The sequence below is a fragment of the Ambystoma mexicanum genome, chromosome 11 (genome assembly GCF_040938575.1).
Source record: "Ambystoma mexicanum isolate Mex_15411 chromosome 11, UKY_AmexF1_1, whole genome shotgun sequence".
NCBI lineage: Eukaryota > Metazoa > Chordata > Amphibia > Caudata > Ambystomatidae > Ambystoma > Ambystoma mexicanum.
Window position 1 is genome coordinate 594,511,745 of NC_090934.1, and position 20,505 is coordinate 594,532,249.

A 20,505-nucleotide genomic window follows, 5' to 3' on the forward strand; every position below is an offset into this window, starting at 1 on the left:
CATTCTCCTGGCCCAATCCGGAGCAATTAGGATGATAGGATTCCGGAATCTTCTCAAGCTCCTGATCATCTGAGGAATGACAGGGACTGGAGGGAACGCGTATAGAAGTGGAAACTCCCAGTCTACTACGAACGCGTCCCCTAGAGCTCCTCTCGGGGGAAATTCCCTTGAACAAAACTGATTGCACTTCCTGTTGATACTGGTGGGGAACAGATCCACTTGAGGGGTTCCCCAAAGTGCGAAGATCTCTTGAAGGACTTCCTGAGCTAGCTCCCACTCGTGGGAGACTGCTCTGCCTGCTCAGAGCGTCCGCTGTCAAGTTCTTCTCTCCGGCTAAGTGAACTGCCGATAGAGAGATTCCTTCTTGAATTGCCCAAAACCAGAGCTGCATCGCCTCTCTGCACAGTGGCAGTGATCCTACGCCTCCTCCTTTGTTGAGGTAGTGCATGGCCACTGTGTTGTCTGTCATTATTAGGACATTCTTCCCTGTACAGACGGCAGAAAAGCCTTCAGCGCTAGTCTGATTGCTCTCAGCTCCAACAGGTTGATGTGTAGTCTGGACTCCGATGGAGACCAACGACCGCTGATGGTCAAGTCGTTGGCATGGGCTCCCCACCCAGTTAGTGAGGCATGGGTGACTACTGTTATCTCTGGCCATGGTTGCCAAAAGTGTTCTCCTTTCAAGATGTTCTCCCGACAGGCCCACCACTGAAGGTCTCGAGCCACTGTGTCTGGGACTTGAAGGAGATCTGACATTCTTCCTGAGAATTGCGACCATTGGGTTCTTAGTACCCACTGGAGGGATCTCATTCTCAGGTGAGCCTCTGGCACTAGAAAGATGCAGGATGCCATGAGGCCTAGCAACCTCAAAACATCGAAGGCGGTAGACGTTGGGCATTTTGAAACTTGGTGACCATCTGTAGAATATCTTGAGCCCTGACCTCTGGTGGCGAGGCTTTCCCCAGAGAAGTGTCCAGGACTGCTCCAATGAAATGCTCTGAAACAGTATCATCTGAGACTTCTTTAAGTTGAGGGAGAAGCCCAGCTTGTGAAGGAAGTGGCACACAATCTAGCTGGATCTGAGCTTGTTCCGAAGATATTGCTCTGATCAACCAATCGTCCAGGTAGGGGTAGACGTGGATCCCTTCCCTCCTTAGACTTGCAGCCACTACCGACATTAGCTTGGTGAAGACCCTCGGGGCGGAGGTCAGCCTAAATGGCAGAACTCGAAATTGATAGTGAGAGTTGCCAATTGTGAACCTCAGGTATTTCCTGTGTTTGGGATGGATTGGCACATGGAAAGAAGCATCCCGAAGGTCCAGAGATACCAACCAGTCCTGAAGCTGGAGGGCCTGGAGGATATGGGAACTTGTCTTTCCTGAGGAATTTGTTCAATTCCCTCAAGTCCAAAGATGGGTCTCAGTCCTCCGTCCTTCTTTGGTACTAGGAAGTAGGGTGAATACCAACCCTTGTTCCTCTCCGCTACAGGTACCGGTTCTATGGCACCTTTCTCTAGCAGGTCTACACATTCCTGCAAAAGGAGCGGGTCTGGAAACATCAAAGAGTTGTTCCCCGGTGGATGACTGAGGGGTGTGTAGGAAGGGCAGGCAGTAACCTTGGGCAACTGTTTCCAATGCCCAAGCATCTGACGTAATAGCCTGCCATTCTGCCAGATGTTGAGTTAACCTGCCCCCTACTGGTGTCTTGTGAGGAGAGACCTCAGAGGGGTTTAGAAGTGGCTGACGCGGATGCCGAGGGTAAAGTGGCACCTGCTGCTGTGGTTTTTGTACCTTTTCCCCGTCCACCATGGGTGAATCGTTTCTGGCCCCTTTGAGCTGGCTGTCCTCTGCCTTTTCCGAATGCTGAGTAAAAGCGAAAAGACCTACCCCTCCAGGAGGTTTCTGAGGGGCGATTCACAGTCTGTCGGATTGCAGCCCCAAGAGATTACGCTGCTGCCTTGGATGTTTGTAACTTCTCCAGGATGTCATCAGCCTTCTTAACAAATAAAGAAGTGCCGTCAAAGGGCATGTTCAAAAGTCTGGCTTGTACATCTGGAGCAAAACCAGACCTTCGCAACCACGCAAATCTGCGGATTGTGGTACTTGCCGCCATGGCCCTGCTGATACTGTCAGCAGAATCAATGCCTGTTTGAAGGGACTTGCACATTGCATCTTTCCCATCTTTGATGATGTTTAAAAATACTTCCCTTTCCTCTCCTTCTGGGAGACAGTCAGCCGCAGATGAAACACACTCCCAAAGTGTATGGCTGAATCTTGCAAGCGTACAAGTGCCGTTAATAGATTTAAGCGCCATGCTACATGTCGAAAAGACTTTTTTTGACATGGCATCAAACCTTTTATCGTCCCTGTGCTGTGGAATAGTAAGGTATGCAGATCTACTATTTGATGAAGTTGCTGCTTGTACAACCAAACTCTGGAGTTGGATGTTTGCTCAAGTATTCAGTATCTGTAGCAGATACCCTGTATTTGGCAGATACTTTCTTGTTAACTGCAGGGATAACTTCAGGAGTTTCCCAATTAGCCAAGATCTTCCTTTGCAGAGCAGTATGAAAGGGAACAACAGGATCTTACTGTGGACCTTTAACTAAAATGTCAGTAAGGTCATCCTGCTGAAATGAAGGTGTACGTGTAGACCACCCCATGAATTCTATTATTCTAGCCATCAGAACCCTATAAGGGGTCTCAGCATGCTCCCCGGGGTCTGGTTTAGCAAACTCTACTTCAGGAGAAGTATCTAAACCACTTGCCACATGTAAAGAGTCTTGCAGATCTTTTAACCTGTTCTCTTCAGAGATAAATTCCTCTGGTATGGGTGTTGTGGTCCTTTGTAAATCAAAAGGTCTCTCATGGTCGGAATCCTCCCCTTCCTCATATATAGAGGACAAAGCTCTAAAGTAGTCAGACCTAGGATATGGTTTAAAACCTATTTCTAGAGGAGAGGGGGTCAAATTGGTTGCCGCTGGTTGAAAAAACGTTGAGCTTGTCGACATGGAAGTCAAAGGCTTCGACAAACTCGAAAAAGGCGTCGAAAAAGTTAGAAGAAAAAGTACTCAGAGTCGTCGAAATTGTTGACGGCATCCTCGAGGTAATGGTCGGGGTCCTCGATACCTCTACTGTCTGAGATGTAGTGACAGTTGTAGGTCTGTCTTTTATCAGCATCGATATTGGCGTCGAAGACGGTGTCGATGCAACCGATTTATGCATCGATGGACCCTTCGACAAAGGTGTCGATGACGCAGATTTATGAGTCGAAGAAACCTTCGACGACGGCGTCGATGACACAGACTTACTGCCTTTACTCGAGGGTTCATGACGCTCTCGGGTAGTTTCTTTCGCCGGGTGCAACGACTCGCAGCGTTTTGATTTTTTTGGGTCTTTCACCCAGTGTATCATCTTTAGCCATCTCCGAGGGGGTCGAGGCCGCTTTCTCAAAGACGCTAAGCATTTTCTTACGGAATTCCTCCCACTTAGCTGGAGAGCTGTGTTTCGTGGGGCAGGTGACCTTTTCCGGGGAGACAGAAGAAGACGAAGGAGAGGGAGATCTACGACGCCTCTTCTTAGAGGGTTTCAATCTCGAAGACTGGTGGGAACCGCTTCGAGACCTTGAACGGGAATGTTTCCTGTGACGACGAATGTCTCGACTCCGCCGAAGAAACTTTAGAGGGAGTAGAAGTTTTAAGAGTCCTACCTCTTTCTAGCTTCCCCTTACGTTCCTTCAAGGATTTCGCGGTCATGGACATACAGTCCTCGCATTCCGAATAGTGATGCTCCGATCCCAGGCACCACAAACAGATCCTGTGAGGATCCATCAATGACATTTTCTTCCCACAATCACAACACTTTGTGAAGCCAGACTGTGGGGTCGACGGTTTGGATGAGGAAGCCCTCGAATAAAGAAGATATCTTCGAAGAATAAGTTGAATCTTCTTGAAGAACGAACTGAGCAAGACCATTCCGAGGCCAACGAAGCGTGGAAAAATGGAACTGAGCAACGGTCGCTGCGCAAGTCTATTTATATGTACGACATGACATCGGAGCCGAGACAGAGGCTGTCGAGGGACACCAGCTCGAGGGACGCCAACGCGCAGTGCCCTCTACTGAAGAAATTTCCGAAGGCAGCAAGCTGGGATGCAATCTATCAAGGTAAGGAATACGTCGGAGGACACAATACCTTTGAAAAGTACTTTCAACACAGGACCGTTTGCTTTGGATATCTTGACAAAAGACTGACCCATTTGTTTTGTTTTAGATAGCGAAAATACCTCTTAGAGCAGGGACAGAGAGGCATTGGCCACACCCATTTTCGTTCAATAAAAATCCATGGCCAAAACCATAAATCACCTGTGTCCGTGTTTCATGCCTGACCTTTCACAAAATGAAAGACATAAAATAATCAGAGAATGTGTTGAGACATTTAATGCTTCTGGGGATGTCATAAATAATAGGCTCTACGACTTAATGCAATGTGTATGTTATCTTCAGGACTAAGAGAACGCTCTGGGATATTTCATGGCTCATTACACTGCATAGAACATTTGGAAGCAAAGCACATTTTAAGGGGTATTACATCACTATTGTTACTGTATGGCACATTACATGAGCAGGGTTATGTGTAACAGAACTTCATAAAACATGCAATGGCTTTTTGCAATTCACTGAGCATTTCATGGGTTTGGGAATTTCCTGAGTTGATGGTATTATTGGGAATCATCAGGACTGACAGTTTTGAAGTATACTTCATGAGCCACTGTTGTGGCTAATTTCTTGACATGATGGCATCTTAAGGTATTGTCCTGATGACATCCGCTCAATACCTACTTATGGATAACGACCTCCTTGCAGACCGAGCAAGCTATAAGAAAATAAGACAAGATTTGTCTAAAAGCATCTCTGGCGAAATCATTGAAATCGCTAGTTATGCTAGAGATAGAGACTGGATCACTTAAAAAAATGTGAATTTCTGACTAACAACCAAGGGAGGGTACCGACTATCTATGCCCTCCCCAAGATTCACAAAAATAGTGAAAAACCACCTGCATGACCCATTGTGTCCGGTTGTGGGTCTACTCTATAACCAGTCTGCAAGGTTATACACTCCTTCTGAAAGCCAATGAGTGCCTTAACTCCGACATACCTGCGTGACACCATGCATACCATTCAAGTCTTTGAAGGGCTCCCCTTTGACCAAACTTCACACCTTTTAGTGACCATGGACATAAAATCACTATATACTAGCCTACCACAAAATGGGGCGATTGAATGCATGAGGAGACAAATAATAGAGTACAACTTGCAGAATAGAGTTCCTGAGCCTTTCAATATTGAACTACTATCTCTAGCCCTAAGTAAAATCCATTTTGATGGTCAATTTTATTTCCAAACAAAAGGAACAGCAATGGGCGCTACTTTTGCGCCAAGTCTAGCGGTCTTTTAGTTTGAGGAGACCAATGTCCTCACGGATACCAAACCATTCAGAATTCACATACATCAATGGAAGAGATACATTGATGATATCCTGTTCATTTGGGAGGCTTCAAAGGACAATTGGCGAATTTCTTGATTTGGCTCAACAATGTCAATGAAAATATCCAATTTACTATGGAATCAAGCGAAATCAAGGTTAATTTCTTAGATCTAGAGATCAAACAAAAAGATGGCTTGATAAAGTGCAACCTTTTCTGAAAACCCAGCGATAGAAACACCCTTATCCATTTCTCTAGTGATCATCCCAAACATCTCAGAGACAATATTCCATATGGGCAGTACTTAAGAATCAGACGTAACTGCACTGACCTAGAAGATTTTACCACCATGCACAGGATCTGGACAATAGGTTTACCATGAGAGGTTAGCCATATCGCATAATCTCCAAATCTAAAAAGCGTTCCAGGTTTTACAACACAGATGCTCTGTTAACACCTGAACCTAGAAACCTGAGCCCACGCACAAGAACCACCTGTGTCATTACACACAGTGCCCACTCACAAACAATACGCAAACCTATATCCAAATATTGGCCTCTGACCCGGTTATGCCTCCAAGATGAGCCATTACCCAGGTTTGCATACAGACGTGCCAAGAACTTGAAAGACCATTTGGTCCACTCAAGATTTGTGAAACCAGCTCCCAGACTAGGCCTTTGGAACCTAAGGAGCACGGGCGGACATTTTCCCTGTGGGAATTGTACGGCCTGTAGATTTACAAACAAGACTAAAGACTTTGATGTAAATGGGAGGCCATGGACACTCCGGAATTTAACCAACTGTAAGAGTAAACAAGTGGTATACATTATAGAGTGTCCGTGTGGCCTCAGGTATGTGGGACAGACTGTTACGCTCACCTGGCTCCCACAGGGGCGTTGATCTGAACTGGACAGCTGCAGCCTCCACCAATGTGACGCGTAGTGCCGAGATGACGGAGTGGACTGGCCCACCTAGCTTTGTTTGCTTGGCCCGTAGGAATATTCTTCTGCAAATGGAGAAAGGGAATTAACCACCCGTGGAATTGAGCGTTAACCCTACCCCCCACTCCCGCTGTTCTCCCCACTGATCACCTTTGATGTCCCCTCTTATAGTCTCACCTGATGGTTTGGAAATATGAGCTCTCCATCCTGCATTGAGTGCAGGGGCGCGTTGATAACCAGCGCGTTGATAACCAGTTGCTTCACTGGCTCGAAGGAATTGGTGAGTTCCAGAACAATATTGACTCAGATTTCCAGCGAGCCGCCGTAAGTATGTAGTTCGTAAGAGTTCAAATGTCTGACTTTCACTCTTGTCCGATTCCCTGCAGGTTTCAGCTTGACCCTAGCGAAGAGTTCCTCATGGCAACCGGTAATATTCAGGTAAGGATCTGTATTATCCAACACAGTTCGATTAAATAATCTCAATATGTAACCTTTTGATTTCTCCCTTATTCAGGCGCTGAGAGAAAATATGAAGTCTCGGGGGAATAATGCCTCCGGCGGTAAAATCAGGTAAGTCTATTGTGGTGAGGAGGTTTCCCCTTGTTTGTCCCTTTGTTTCACCTTGCAGTCCTTTTGTTTCCCCTTAGGGGCCAGGGTTCGGCGAGGATGCAGTGGATGCTGCGCCGACCCGTGAAGAGGAATAGTACCCACGGTGGTAAATCAGGTAAGTCTATGGGGGTAACTAATATTGCCTCTGTGCATTCCCTTGGCTCACCTTGCTGTTCTCGTCTCCCCCTTAGGTGCCGGAGTGCGGCGGGAGCATGCAGAGGGTTGTGGTGGAATGTGAAGATGCTGCTAAGGCTGGTGAGTTCAGCGCGGCGCTGCTGCAGGCGATGCGACGCGCATAAAATAACTTCTTTCTTCCAGCTCGAAGGCGCGATGGATCGGGAATTCAGGTAAGGATCAAAGGTATTGCTCTTGTTCTAAACTTTTCTTCTTCTCTCCCCTTTTTCTAGGAGCTCCAGACTCGAGGCGGGCGTGGCAGAAGACTGGATGCAGACTTGCAGGCACGGTTACGCTGCGGGATGCAGAATAACGCGAAGCATGTGCTGCTCTTCGGGCGTGGTTTAAATAGCCTCCAAAGTAGTCCCAGGTAAGTATTCCTCCCCAGCCCCATCCGAGTAGAAAATAATCCCTTAGGTAAAGTAGTCCCTTCCAAGCCTCCTTTGGCTTGGAGCTCTTGCAGCATGGTCTGCATCAGGTAAGTTTTAATCTATGAGCCTGGCGCCTATGGCGCCAGGACTGACTCTCCATATGAGCCTGGCACCATAGGCGCCAGGACTGCACCCAAATAGCCCCTAGCAGGGGTTGTTGGGTTTTCTTAGCATAACTTGATGCCTGCTTCCGGGGTTGCTGGACTTGGTCAGGGTCCCCGGGGGTAGGCGGCATGACACAGACGATGCGAGCAGTCCACATTAGAATCTGTGAGCACAGATCTAGAATTAGGTGCAAAATATTTAGTGCACCGCTCATCAAGCACTATGTGGATTTTCAACATTCAGTGGACGATTTGACCTGGTGGATTGTGGACATTGTCCAAAACTCCTCTAACGTCCATATGAGCCTCTTGTCCAAAGAAGCTAAATGGATACAGAGGCTTGATTACTTTCAAAATGGTTTGAACGAAGAATTTACACCACCTATCTAACCTGCCTAAATCCATCTGCGATTACTGTTTTGACCCTTGCCAGCTGGGGTCCTACTACGGCTCGCACCCTGCCCCATTGGTTTATGGCGTACACATATATACATATATTTCTTTACATCAAGATTGGTCAAGATTTGTCCACCCCCTAAAGCATCCAACTACTGCTGATTCATCAATCATTCCCAACACAAGCATCTTCGCTTTCTCTGCATGTACCTCAGTATCCAACAAACTGTTGTATTACAAGTTACTTCCTATTATAGCTTGTCAACTCCTAGGGCATGATCACTGTTCAATCAGCACACTCAGCATTATTTGCCCCCCTTTCCCTTGCGATTTCCGTTTCTCTAATCTTGGCACAGTTCATGTTGCGATTAGTAAAAAACACCCAAGTTCAGCCTTGTAACGTCGCACCGCCCCGGAACACAGGCCAGCGTTCTCGTCTCCATGGTAATCCACCTCTCAGTCTGGACACCCCCCCGGTGCCAGCACCAATAACAAAGTAAGTCCAGCCCTTTTGCGACACACACCCACAGTACGGAGACCAGCGTTCCCGTTTCTATGGAAACATTCCTCTCCTCTACAGCTTGCAGCTGTACGTTATCAACGTCACATTAGGACATCAATCTAAGCACGGCGTTGCTATGTCAATACCGCTGACACAGCATTCTTCCACACTCCTGACGGTGAGCAGCCGCCTTCTGAACTCCAGGTACGTGCGCAGTCGGATCGCACAGCTCTTTTCTATTCTTAGCCACAGAGTGGGTTTTGGGTTACGATGTCCGACTATCGCAACACGAAACATTTTTTCTTCAGAAACATTTGAGCAATACCTTTGTTCTTACTGCCTGTTTCCTAACAGCACCTGGCATGCTGTGAGGATTTGATGCCACACGATGTTTGAAAGTGCATGTCGAAAATTGAAACCATGCAGAGCGCCTTTTCCGTTCCTACTTGCACGTATTGGATACATGCATGAGTAGATAAGTGCCCACCATGACACAGGCTTAACAACCTGCTTTAATGCTTTCCAGTTCTTCCAATGCGGACATGCAATAGACAGAATTCAGTTGAGGAGGTAACCCATTCCCTTCTTATCCCTTTCTCCATATCCCTGGCTCGCCTTATGCCAGATTAAAGTCTCCTTTGCGGTTCAGATGCACATTTCTTGCTGAGCCTTTTGGAAATACACCTTTGACCACCATTTATCCTTGGCAACATCGAAATTAATTTTGCTATGCTCATACCATCACAGGTATTATAGCTTGAATCATGTTTTTCAATACTTTTACTTATTTGTTTCTTTTAATCTGTGCTAGCAACAATCCTGTTTACAACATAGGCTTCTCTCCCCGTGTTTCCTCTCTCCCGTTTCCTTTTGAATTTACTCCACAGTGAGTTAGAGCGCCTGCCACAACACACTTTTGGTCTAACATAACCGATGTCAGTCCGAGTATTGAAAGAATCCCAAGATTTCTGGGAATAGCACCACAGACTCCTCCTGTCCCTGAGGTTCATACAGGATGAGTAGTCTGCGGACCCCAATTTGGATCAGCAGCATGATTCCGTTTTTAACCTTAGAATATGTCCAGTAATGTGTTTTTAGTTCAATATTCTTCTATTTTCTGCCCCCTGTAGGGTGACCCATCACACATGCCCTGAGGAAGGCTCAACCACGGATGCCACACGTACTGGCACGCCGATACGTGTCTCCGTGCTTGGTTCCTTTTCCTAAGGAACAGCATTGCTAACTGGTTTCTGATTTCTCTTACACATAGGCAGATAACAAAGGTCATGCTTATTAATTAACCATGTCAATACCCTTCACTAACCTACCAGGGTAATTCTTAATACAACCTGGTAGCTTTTTCTGCAGCAGCAATCTGCCTCCTGCAGCGTTATCCAACTAACCTGGCAAAAAGCATTTGAATTGTTCTATAATGATGGCCTGTTTTTGTTTTTTTGTGATTCATCTATATATTGCGAATGTTTTGTCTTATGATTTTTCTTTTTTCAATATTTCTACCAAGTTTATGTAAAAGATTTATAAATTCAAAGAATTTAAACAAAAAACACTTTTTCTCTGTATTAAATTAAGCTTGCACCCTAATGGACTTTTTGTTTGGTTTTATGTGACTCTTGAAGCACATTTGTTCTCCTTTCAAAAAATAACTAACTAATGACAAGAGCGATGTTTGTCATAAGCATGGGTACCTCTTTGTTTCTTTATTGGGCATTTTAAGGTGCATTATTACAGGATCTGGGGGCTTTTTATGGAGGAATTTCATGGGTTGAAGGAATGGGAGGACCTTGCTTAGCAGACATTTCTTTTTCTCACAGTATTTCATGGTTAATGATAATGGGTCACATCTGATAATCAACTGGTCCCAACATAGAAATATGTGATGTTACATTAAAGGTTCTGATACCACACACTGTTGCCACCTGAGTGGTTTCTTGGAGCTCTGGAGTATCTGTAAAGCAAGGGGGAGGGGTGGTAAATTGATAGGACAGAGCAGGAGAAAGAGCAAGAGAGCTGTAATGTGCTGTCTGCTGCTTCAGTTCAGTTGATACCGTTTGCTGAGCATAGGTGTGTTTTTCGGTTGGTAGCCGCCATCTGCTGTTGGGTTAGGCTATGTGTGGTTTGCTTCGTTGTTGTGGTGTAGGAAAGTGCATGCGGTTTGTTGTGCAGTAGAGGTATGGCTGTGTTTAGTTCAGAGTTTGAGGTGTATGCAGTCATGTTTGAACCATCTGTGTCGGACATAATGCCTGTGAACTCCTATACCAGGAAAGCTTTCCTCATCAAATCTCCAAAGAATCTCAATCCCCGGACAACAATCTATTCTCGCAGCAGTGAAAGAAACAACAAAAGCCCCTGGAGGTCTCAGCAGCACGTAACTCCACTAACCACATCTGCTGTAGTGGACATGCCTGAAAGAAGCTTATGCATCATTAGCACAAAAACAGTTCACTGGCCTAGGCACAGGAAGGTTAAAACACTCTACTCCGGTACGGCACAGAATATCCAACTCATCATCTCCACTCTACACACACGATGTACATCATCAAGATATCACATTGAAGCCATCTCAATACTTTTACCAAAAGAGTCTATGCTAAAGGACCACATTTGTTTGCACTGTATTAGATATTCACAGTGTTAATCGTTTTTTGTGTGTGCGACAAACAAGATAGACAGAAACCGCAATGAATACCACCTACCTGTTTAAGAAGATCACTCTGCAGTTGTAACGGACATTTCTGTGCATAACGGGCCTGCAATTTAAAGCAAAACGGCATCAGGTTGTCACCGCACACTTAGCAATGCTGCTGTTGTATAACTAATGATATACACATGGATAGTACGGTAACAATTGTAGAAAATCATAGTTTTGCCCCCAATATATGTACAACACAATTCTTAATGCCACGAACATATACAACGTTAATCTAGAACTACACTGAATAGGAAAATAACATAGTATTAAACTGTTGTTGCTGCCAGTCCACCATTCCTGAGAAAGAGTGCTGGAACAAAAACATTTTTGCCCAATGGTTTCTGGGACTTTGGAAAGGAATATTTGGAGAGGAGACTATGGCTGCGACCGACCGACCGACCGACACACACACACACGCACGCACGCACGCACGCACACGCACACGCACAAGTGCTAACCCACATCTTACCTTCGAGCAGGATCATATCTCCCCAAGTATCCTAAGGCTGGAGTTAGAATACGGTCACCAAGCCTTCGAAAAAGTGGGGAGTGCTTTTTGCAGAGATTTTAAAATTGTTAACTTCTCTGTCATGGCCTGCAGACATTGAGTACATGTCGGGATCATTGCTGTAGGAATGTATGGCAGAGTGACTTATGTTAGAGATGATGATTTTCCAAATAAAATACCTTGCAGCCAGCTAAAAAATAAGAAATCGGAGACAATGACCCAGAGTAAACGGCTCTATGTGAAAATGGTCCCTGGAAAAAAGTCGCCAGTTAGGCGCTTTCTTTCCAAGCATCTCGAAAAGCCTTCCCCCACATATTCTGGGACGGCTATTGTATACTATTCTAACTCCAGGCTTGGAATATTTGGGAAAAGTGCTTGATTTTCGTGGGAGTTCAGATTTGGGAAAATGTCGCCCCCTGGTGACCTTTCACAGGCTACCAAGTAAACCATGAGTGCAATTACAAACATGAGGGTTGAGTGGAATTGGTTTGCACATACGGTTACCCTTTTCTACAAGTCCTACTACTGTGTTTGTCAGAAATGAATAAGGAAACAATTAAAGTAGCAGTATTATTTGAAAAGTTTACAAAATCAAACTTTACACAATTACTTTTATTCTATTGTAGACAGACAGGAATTTACCAGAGTCCCTTTTGTTGCTGAATGACTCGATAACTACTAACGTTAATGTGGGGCTAACACAACTAACAAGAAAGGGAAGCCAAACCTCTGTTAAAAGGTAAGTAACTTGGACAGAGCAACTAGGCTTAACTTTCAGGTAGGCATAGCAGGCTGATACAAAAGGTACAATTAGTCCACACACTTATCTCTAGAAAATATCAGACACTGATATATTGAAAAATATATACATTTATTATACACAGACATCTTTATTAGGTCCAAAAAGTACTTGGCACATGATCCACAGTATTAAAAAATACACAGTATATTATAAAAACCTTAATTGCCTTACTCGTCCCAATGTCTTTTTGTGATGCCACTACCTCAGGTAGGCACCAAACATAAAATAACAGAAGGGGGAAAAGGAGGTTGGGGAGGGGACAAGGGACCCACTCAACCTAATAAAGCAGGTAGAGCCTGCGCACCTACAAAAAGTGTCCATAACCCACCCTTGTTATATATGGTAGGTCCTAGACCAGGCGATCAGCACCTACCACGTATAGACAAGGGGTAGGCAGAAAAGGGTACCAGGCCTTTTTACTAGCAGGAAAACTAGATCTAAAGGCCGCTAAGGCCAGCAACAAAAATCTACATTAATTCTGGGGTTGTCTAGGGCATAGTATTGAAATAATCCAAATGTACACGTTAATTAGCAGGGCTAGAGGGTGGGAAACAATTTTGACATACGGCACAAGGCTTCAGAAAGGATATATTTTAGAAACAACTACCAGTACGTTTCATTCCCAGGACAAATAGACACACAGTAACTAAAATAAGTTACAGTGCAGCAAGCATTCACTTTTACAGGAGGGAAGAGTAGGACATTAAAACACATTTAAATTAACAGACTAGTCCGAAAATTAGGGTTCTTGGTCTGGAGATCACCGAACTCATTCTAGGGAGAGGAAAATGTCCAGGGGCAGGTAAGAACCCCCATATTCACTGTAGGGGAGTTCTAGAGCATGCAGAAAGTTCCCTAAAAGTCAATGGGACAAGGCCAGTGGGCTATCCACTTGAATTGGGAAAATGAAATAAAGTCTGTTTTACCATACAGGTGTGGGTTCTATGGCATACAGCCCCGGGGAGTAGCAGAGGAGAACCCAATCTAGAGATCCAGAGATCAGTTGAAGAGCCCCAGAAGAAAATGTAGCACAGCAGGACAACCAACGTAAGTGAATTGGAAATGTGGTTAAGACTTGACTCCAAAGAATCTCAATCCCCGGATCAGAGGGACCCCTGAGGGTGAATATCTTGAATAATCGCCCCTCCAAGACTCAGAGGTAAGTACTCACAGGGACAGTTTCCGCAAAACTGGCTGCAGCACGGCAAAACAATCAGTTTAAGTACAGGCTTTTTTTGTAGATGGCGTTTTCAGGATCCATTGTGCATGGGCTTTAACTCTGAACCAAAGAAGACACCTTCAATGGAAAAGAAGAACAAGCGACCGTCCCATAAAGATGACCTTCAAGCCTGGAGTAAAGAATTTGGCAAAGAATCCTCTAGAAAGACGAGGGAACCCATGAAGATGCTGTCATGATGCCTACCCCCTGGGGACCCGGACCAAGTCCAGCAACCCCGGAAGCAGGCATCAAGTTATCCCAAGCAAGCCCAACAACCCCTGCTATTTGGGTGCAGTCCTGGCGTCTATGGCGCCAGGCTCATATGGAGAGTCAGTCCTGGCGCCATAGGCGCCAGGCTCATAAATTAAAACTTACCCGATGCAGACCATGCTGCAAACTTACCTGATGCAGACCATGCTGCAAGAGCTCCAAGCCAAAAGAGGCTTGGAAGGGACTACTTTACCTAGGGACTATTTTTTACTCGGTGGGGCTGGGGAGGAATACTTACCTGGGACTACTTTGGAGGCTATTTAAACCACGCCCGAAGAGCAGCACACGCTTCGCGTTATTCTGCATCCCGCAGCGTAACGCTCACCGTGCCTGCAAGTCTGCATCCAGTCTTCTGCCACGCCCGCCTCGAGTCTGGAGCTCCTAGAAAAAGGGAGAAAGAAGGAGAAAAGGTTATAACAAGAGCAATACCTTTAATCCTTACCTGAATTCCCGATCCATCGCGCCTTCGAGCTGGAAGAAAGAAGTTATTTTATGCGCGTCGCCTCGCCTGCTGCAGCGCCGCGCTGAACTCACCGGCCTTCACAGCATTTTCACATTCCACCGCATCCTCCTGCATGTTCCCGCCGCACTCCGACACTTAAGGGGAAGACAAGAACAGCAAGGTGAGCCAAGGGAATACACAGAGGCAATATTAATTACCCCCCATAGACTTACCTGATTTTACCACCGGGGGCACTATTCCTCTTCACGGGTCGGCGCAGCTTCCACTGCATCTTCACTGAACCCCAGTCCCTAAGGGGAAAACAAAAGGACGGCAAGGTGAAACAAAGGGACAAACAAGGGGAAACCTCCTCACCACAATAGACTTACCTGATTTTACTGCTGGAGGCATTATTCCCCGAGACTTCATACTTTCTCTCAGCGCCTGAATAAGGGAGAAAGCAACAGGTTACATATTGACATTATTTTATCGAACTGCGTTGGATAATACAAATCCTTACCTGAATATTACCGGTTGCCACGAGGAACTCTTCGCTAGGGTCAAGCTGCAACCTGCAAGGAATCGGACAAGAGTGAAAGTCAGACATTTGAACTTTTCTGACCTACATACTTACGGCGTCTTGCCGGGAATCTCAGAGTCAATATTGTTCTGGAACTCACCAATTCCTTCGAGCCAGTGAAGCAACTGGTTATCTACGCGCCCCTTCGCTCAATGCAGGATGGAGAGCTCATCTTTCCAAGCCATCAGGTGAGACTATAAGAGGGGACCTTAAACAGTGATCAGAGGGGAGAACACCGAGAGTGGGGCGGGGGGGCTAACGCTCAACTCCACGGGTGGTTAATTCCCTTTCTCCATTTGCAGAAGAATATTCCTACGGGCCAAGCAAACGAAGCTAGGTGGGCCACTCCAGTCCGTCATCTCGGCACTACGTGTCACATTGGTGGAGACCGCAGCTGTCCAGTTCAGATTGACGCCCCTGTGGGAGCCAGGTGAGCGTAACAGATGCATCCAGGTGGCTTAGTGGACAATACAGCGTGGCAGCCAATGATCCCTCTATTTTTCTCTAGCTGCGGAAACGGTTGGCTTTCATGAGCAGATTTATTTCCATGTGCGCAACTGACGAACAAGATAGTGAGCATGCATACTTGGTGAGCTATCATCTCTGAAGAGAGTGTGGAAGGGAATTTCCCATTCCCAACCACTGTCATTCTTTACAAATCAGCATAAAAGTGCATCTTATAGCACTTTTTCCAAAGATGTAGGCTAGAATAACAAATATTTTACAGAGGATTACGAGGGCTGATCAACCAGCACAAGACTACAGCATCTGCCACTGTAGCAAAAGTATTTATGTGCAGAGAAAAATGTGTATGCACATAAAAGGTATTGCAGCTCAGTGTAAACAATTGTTTTAGTTTTGGTTAGTCATTTCTTAATGCTGCTCAGAGAGACAAAGCAGAACGTTGTTTATGCCACTGGAAACCCTCATGTGTATTACAACTTATCATAACTGATGTGCCTGAAAATGAATTCAGACAGAATACAATATTTACAGATGGCAACTAAAAGGCATTTGTCAGAAAACATGCCAATTGGAGTACATGTGGGAATTTAATTAAGTAATTAATGGGCCAAGAGAGCAGTCCCCTAATAATTGGTCCAAGGATGATAATTGCATCAGAATGACTGCAAAATAGAATAGGATGATCCGAATTCCTGTGGCTCTGCTTACTATCCACATTACACTGTCCTATGAACAGAGCTTTGACAACACCTACTCAAAATCAGCCCAACAGCTAAGAGGCACACACACCCCACCCATATTTACTCCCTAAAACAGGAACATGTGCCCAACAAAAAGGGGAAACAGCCAACATATTGAAGCTTACCCTGTGCTTCTACCCACAAAGTTCCACTGATATTTTCAAATCAGCGGCTAGCAGAGCAGTGGCATAAGAAAGAACTCAAATCATATTACAGAGCGATCTCAAGAGGAATTTTAAGGGGAACAAACATCTTTTAGTAAGTATAAAGTATCCCTATTGGCAAAGCTAACAACATTTTTGCTCTTTGAAAAATCATTTGATTCCATGTAGGCAGTAAAATCTTATCAGAGCCCCGCTTGTAACCCTGACATTGGAAGTTAAATAAAAGGGCACATAATACAGCACATATTGTTTCGCACCGTTCCTAAACACAGATTAGACAAAGTTCAACAAGAGCCTTACAGAGACAGGGGTTTCTCATGGAGCCCCATTGAGGAAAATCACACACATTCACTTTTTAAGTTTATAATAGCAATGCTAAGCGGTACAACAGATTGAGTGCCTTCTTCTGTAACGAATTACCCTTCTCCTGTAATTCAGTGTTATCAGTTAAACCAGATGCATGGGAGTGCTGCAAGCAATAAACGCAGAACATACTATTATATTGAAAAGCCACTAGTAGCCGAACACAGAAATAATCAGAAGGTGCAGTTTCCTAGACTATTACTAAAGTTTCCTTTCCTTTAGCAAACAAAGAACACATTCCCTTCACTGTACTGTACTGCTTAAACGTCAGACTCAGTTTCTGAAAGTTGCTGAATTGTTCTTCACCCCCAAGAAGTATTCTGCTCTGCCCGTCTCCCCATACCATTCCCTGGCTCCTGTGCCAGCCTCCAATACTAGTCGATAGGGCTCTGTAAAAAGTGAGGGATTGTCGCAGTACAAACACATACTGGGATATTTGCATACCCGCAATCCTTGGCAAGCTAAATAGATTTAAATCCTCACCATGGTATTATGGGCAGTTAAAGAAAATGTCATGAATCTGCATGTACACAATTATTTTGCAGTACATACAAGATTATTTGCAACATACCCACCGTAATATTGATGGGTAGAATTACACAAGTGCTCAGCGAAACCGTTTCTCTATTGCAGAGAGTTGCCATTTAATTTAAGGTCTATGCCCAATGGAGCTCAGGAAACTTGGCAAAACGTGCAGATTGTGTGAAAAGCATTGTAGCTGTCTGAATATCTGTTGCTCATATACTATGTACAAATAATCCCAGGCATGGTCCATACCCATTATCCCTTGCAGGTGAAGTAAATGATATTACAATGTTATGTTACTTTCCACTGAGAGGGTAATGTTAGCAATGCTAAAGTAGGAGGTGCTGAGCATGACAATTACCTACTCCCTAGAAGGCAAATTAATATCTGAGTTTTCGATTGTGTTAACTGGCAAGGGTACCACTTCAAAGAGATATTGCTACATATGTACAAATAATAGAAAGCACAGGAGGAGGTTACACATTCAAGTAGCCTGCTTACTTACAGTCAGTATCCGATATTTGAGCTGTTAGTTTGGTCAAACTTTGGGGGTGATGCTTTTTCTAAGGCACCATGAGTAACAGAAATTCTGGTGCTTGAACGTTAATCATATTACAACAAACTTAAAACATGTTGATGTAGGTACAGGGCTACTATCCTTCACAGAGCCAAAGTAGGCAGAGTCAATGTTGTCTGGTAATATCTAAATGTGGCCTGGGGTTGGAAGCTAGGGCCATAAGGGATAAGTGTGGTAGGGTCAAGCATAGGAGTCATGGGTTGGAAGGGAAGGTTATTTGGTTAATGTGCGTAGGCATATTTTAAGTAGATCTTTTCCTGGAGCCACTTTTTCATATTGGTCCTCAACCTCTTCAGGATGCATTCTCTTTTTATTTGTAGGTGTTCAAGGTCACACGTGCATACTAGTGTAATGTAAGTAGGCTAAACCATAATATCAAGTCTAGTTAATGTTACGCTCACCTGGCTCCCACAGGGGCGTCGGTCGGACCCGGACAGCTGTGGTCTCCACCCACGTGATGCGTAGTGCAGCGATGACTGGCTGGATCTGCCCTTCTAATCTTGTCTGCTTAACCCGTAGAAATATTCTCCTGCAAGTGGAGAGATGGATTTAGCCACTTGTGGAGTCAAGTGATGGCACCCCCACAGTCCTCCCCAACTAATCACCTCCGAAATGCCCTCACAGCAATCGCACCTTATATTCTTGAAAGATGAGCTCTCCATCCTGCGTGGATTTGCAGGGGCGCGTTGATTCCAGTTACTTCACTGGTTTGAAGGCTCGGGAGAGTTCCAGAGAGTATTGACTATGAGGTTCCTGGTGAGGACCAGTAATTATTAAATTCATAGAGTTCAATATGTCCGATGTTCACTCTTGTTCCCCCCTTCCTTTCTTGTCTTGCAGCTGGCTCGTGAAAAGATGCTCTTGTGGCAGCTGGTGGCGCTCAGGTAAGAGTCTGTATTACCCGGCGCTGTCCGGTAAATGTTGCACGAGGAAAATGTGTTGTTTTGTCTCTCTTTACAGATGCGGCACATGAAAATATGGAGAGTCACAAAAGGATGCCTCCGGTGGTAAATCAGGTAAGTCTATGGTGGTAAGAATTATATTTGTTGGTTCCCTCGGCTCACCTTGTGGTTTTCTTTTGTCTCCTAGGTGCCGAAGTTCGGTGAACAAATGATGGAGGCAGCGCCGACTCGAAGGATGCTGTGAAGACTGATGAGTATGGCGCGGCGCTGCAGCTGGAGGTGCGGCGCAAGCAGAAATGATGTTCTTTACAGGTTCGGAGACAAGATGGATCCAGAATCAGGTGTGGAATAGAAATAAGTTTGTTTTTCTAACCTTGTCCCTTTCTTTCCTCTTTGTTTTAGGAGCTCCGGATTCGAGGCGGGCGTGGCAGAAGACTGGATGCAGGCTGCAGGCACGGTGAGTGTTACGCTGCTGGATGCAGAATAACGCGAAGCGTGTGTTGCTGGTCAGGTGTGGTTTAAATAGCCTCAAAAGTAGTCCCAGGTAAGAAGTCCCTAGAACCACACCCGAGTAAAAAATAGTCCCTCTAGAAAAATAGTCCCTTTCAGGCTTCATGTTGGATTGGAGTCATTTGCAGCATGGTCTGCCTGAGATAAGTAATGACTATGAGCCTGGCGCCTTAGGCGCCAGGACTGATTCCTACTATGAGCCTGGCGCCTATGGCGCCAGGACTGAACCCAGATAGCCCCTAGCCGGGGCTGCTGAGGTTTTATTAAATGTCTAGATGCCTGCTCCCAGGGCTGATGGGCTTGGTCCGGATGCCTGGGGGTAGGCATCATGACAGCTAACCTCTGTGGCTTGTGTCTTATTAATTCTTGAGAAGGTGGGAATTGTCTGTGTGTGCTGCTAAATCAGAGCAGCACCCAGAAGACAGCTGGGCAAGCGCACATGCGTACAGCTTAGAGGAAACATTGGGCAGCACTGAATAACACAATTCCAGAACAAGAACAGCTGGGGGAACCTACAACATCCCAAAGAGCAGACAAGGTGGGGTGCTGGTGCCCCAACCCCATCCGTACAGACAAAGCTGGCCTGTGGGGGGTGTGAGACGAGCCGAGCGACCGGCCGGGGCGCCACGCCCCTCATGGTGCCATTAGCCCCCACCACGCCATCTTGGGGGAGTCTTTCAAGGGCTCCCCCGAGCTGGCGTAGTGGGAGAAGGCGTGGCAGGCAGGCTTTTGCTGTTAAATGCGCCTGCAGCGGTGGGCGCATTTAATGACAATGGGATGCTGTTGTCAGCACCCTATTGTCATTGGGTGCGCCCCTCGGCCGCAGGCGCCTTTAATGACAAAAGGCGCCATTAGCCCCCACCACGCCAGCTCAGGGGAGTCTTTCAAAGGCTCCCCCGAGCTGTTGTGGTGGAACGAAGGCGTGGCAGGCGCGTCATTGTCACATTGAATGCACCCGCGGCAGAGCATGGAGGTTTAAAAAAAAAATAATTAAAAAGTGGCCCATCCTGGCCCTGCCCCCCTTGGACCCTGCCCCCAGTTAACCGGGGCACCCAGGGTGAGGGGGGTGCCAATTTGCCCAGGGCGCTG

The 20,505-nt window shown here is 45.8% G+C and overlaps 1 protein-coding gene across 1 annotated transcript in view; it reads right to left on the bottom strand.

Moving 5' to 3' along the window:
* The window catches only part of NADSYN1 (NAD synthetase 1), a 1,375,099-nt gene that overhangs the window by 959,043 nt on the left and 395,551 nt on the right, over window positions 1-20,505 (bottom strand). The window contains exon 4 of the mRNA XM_069623454.1: window positions 11,354-11,407. Coding sequence (XP_069479555.1) covers window positions 11,354-11,407 — 54 coding nt within the window. The remainder of the gene's footprint in view (window positions 1-11,353; window positions 11,408-20,505) is intronic.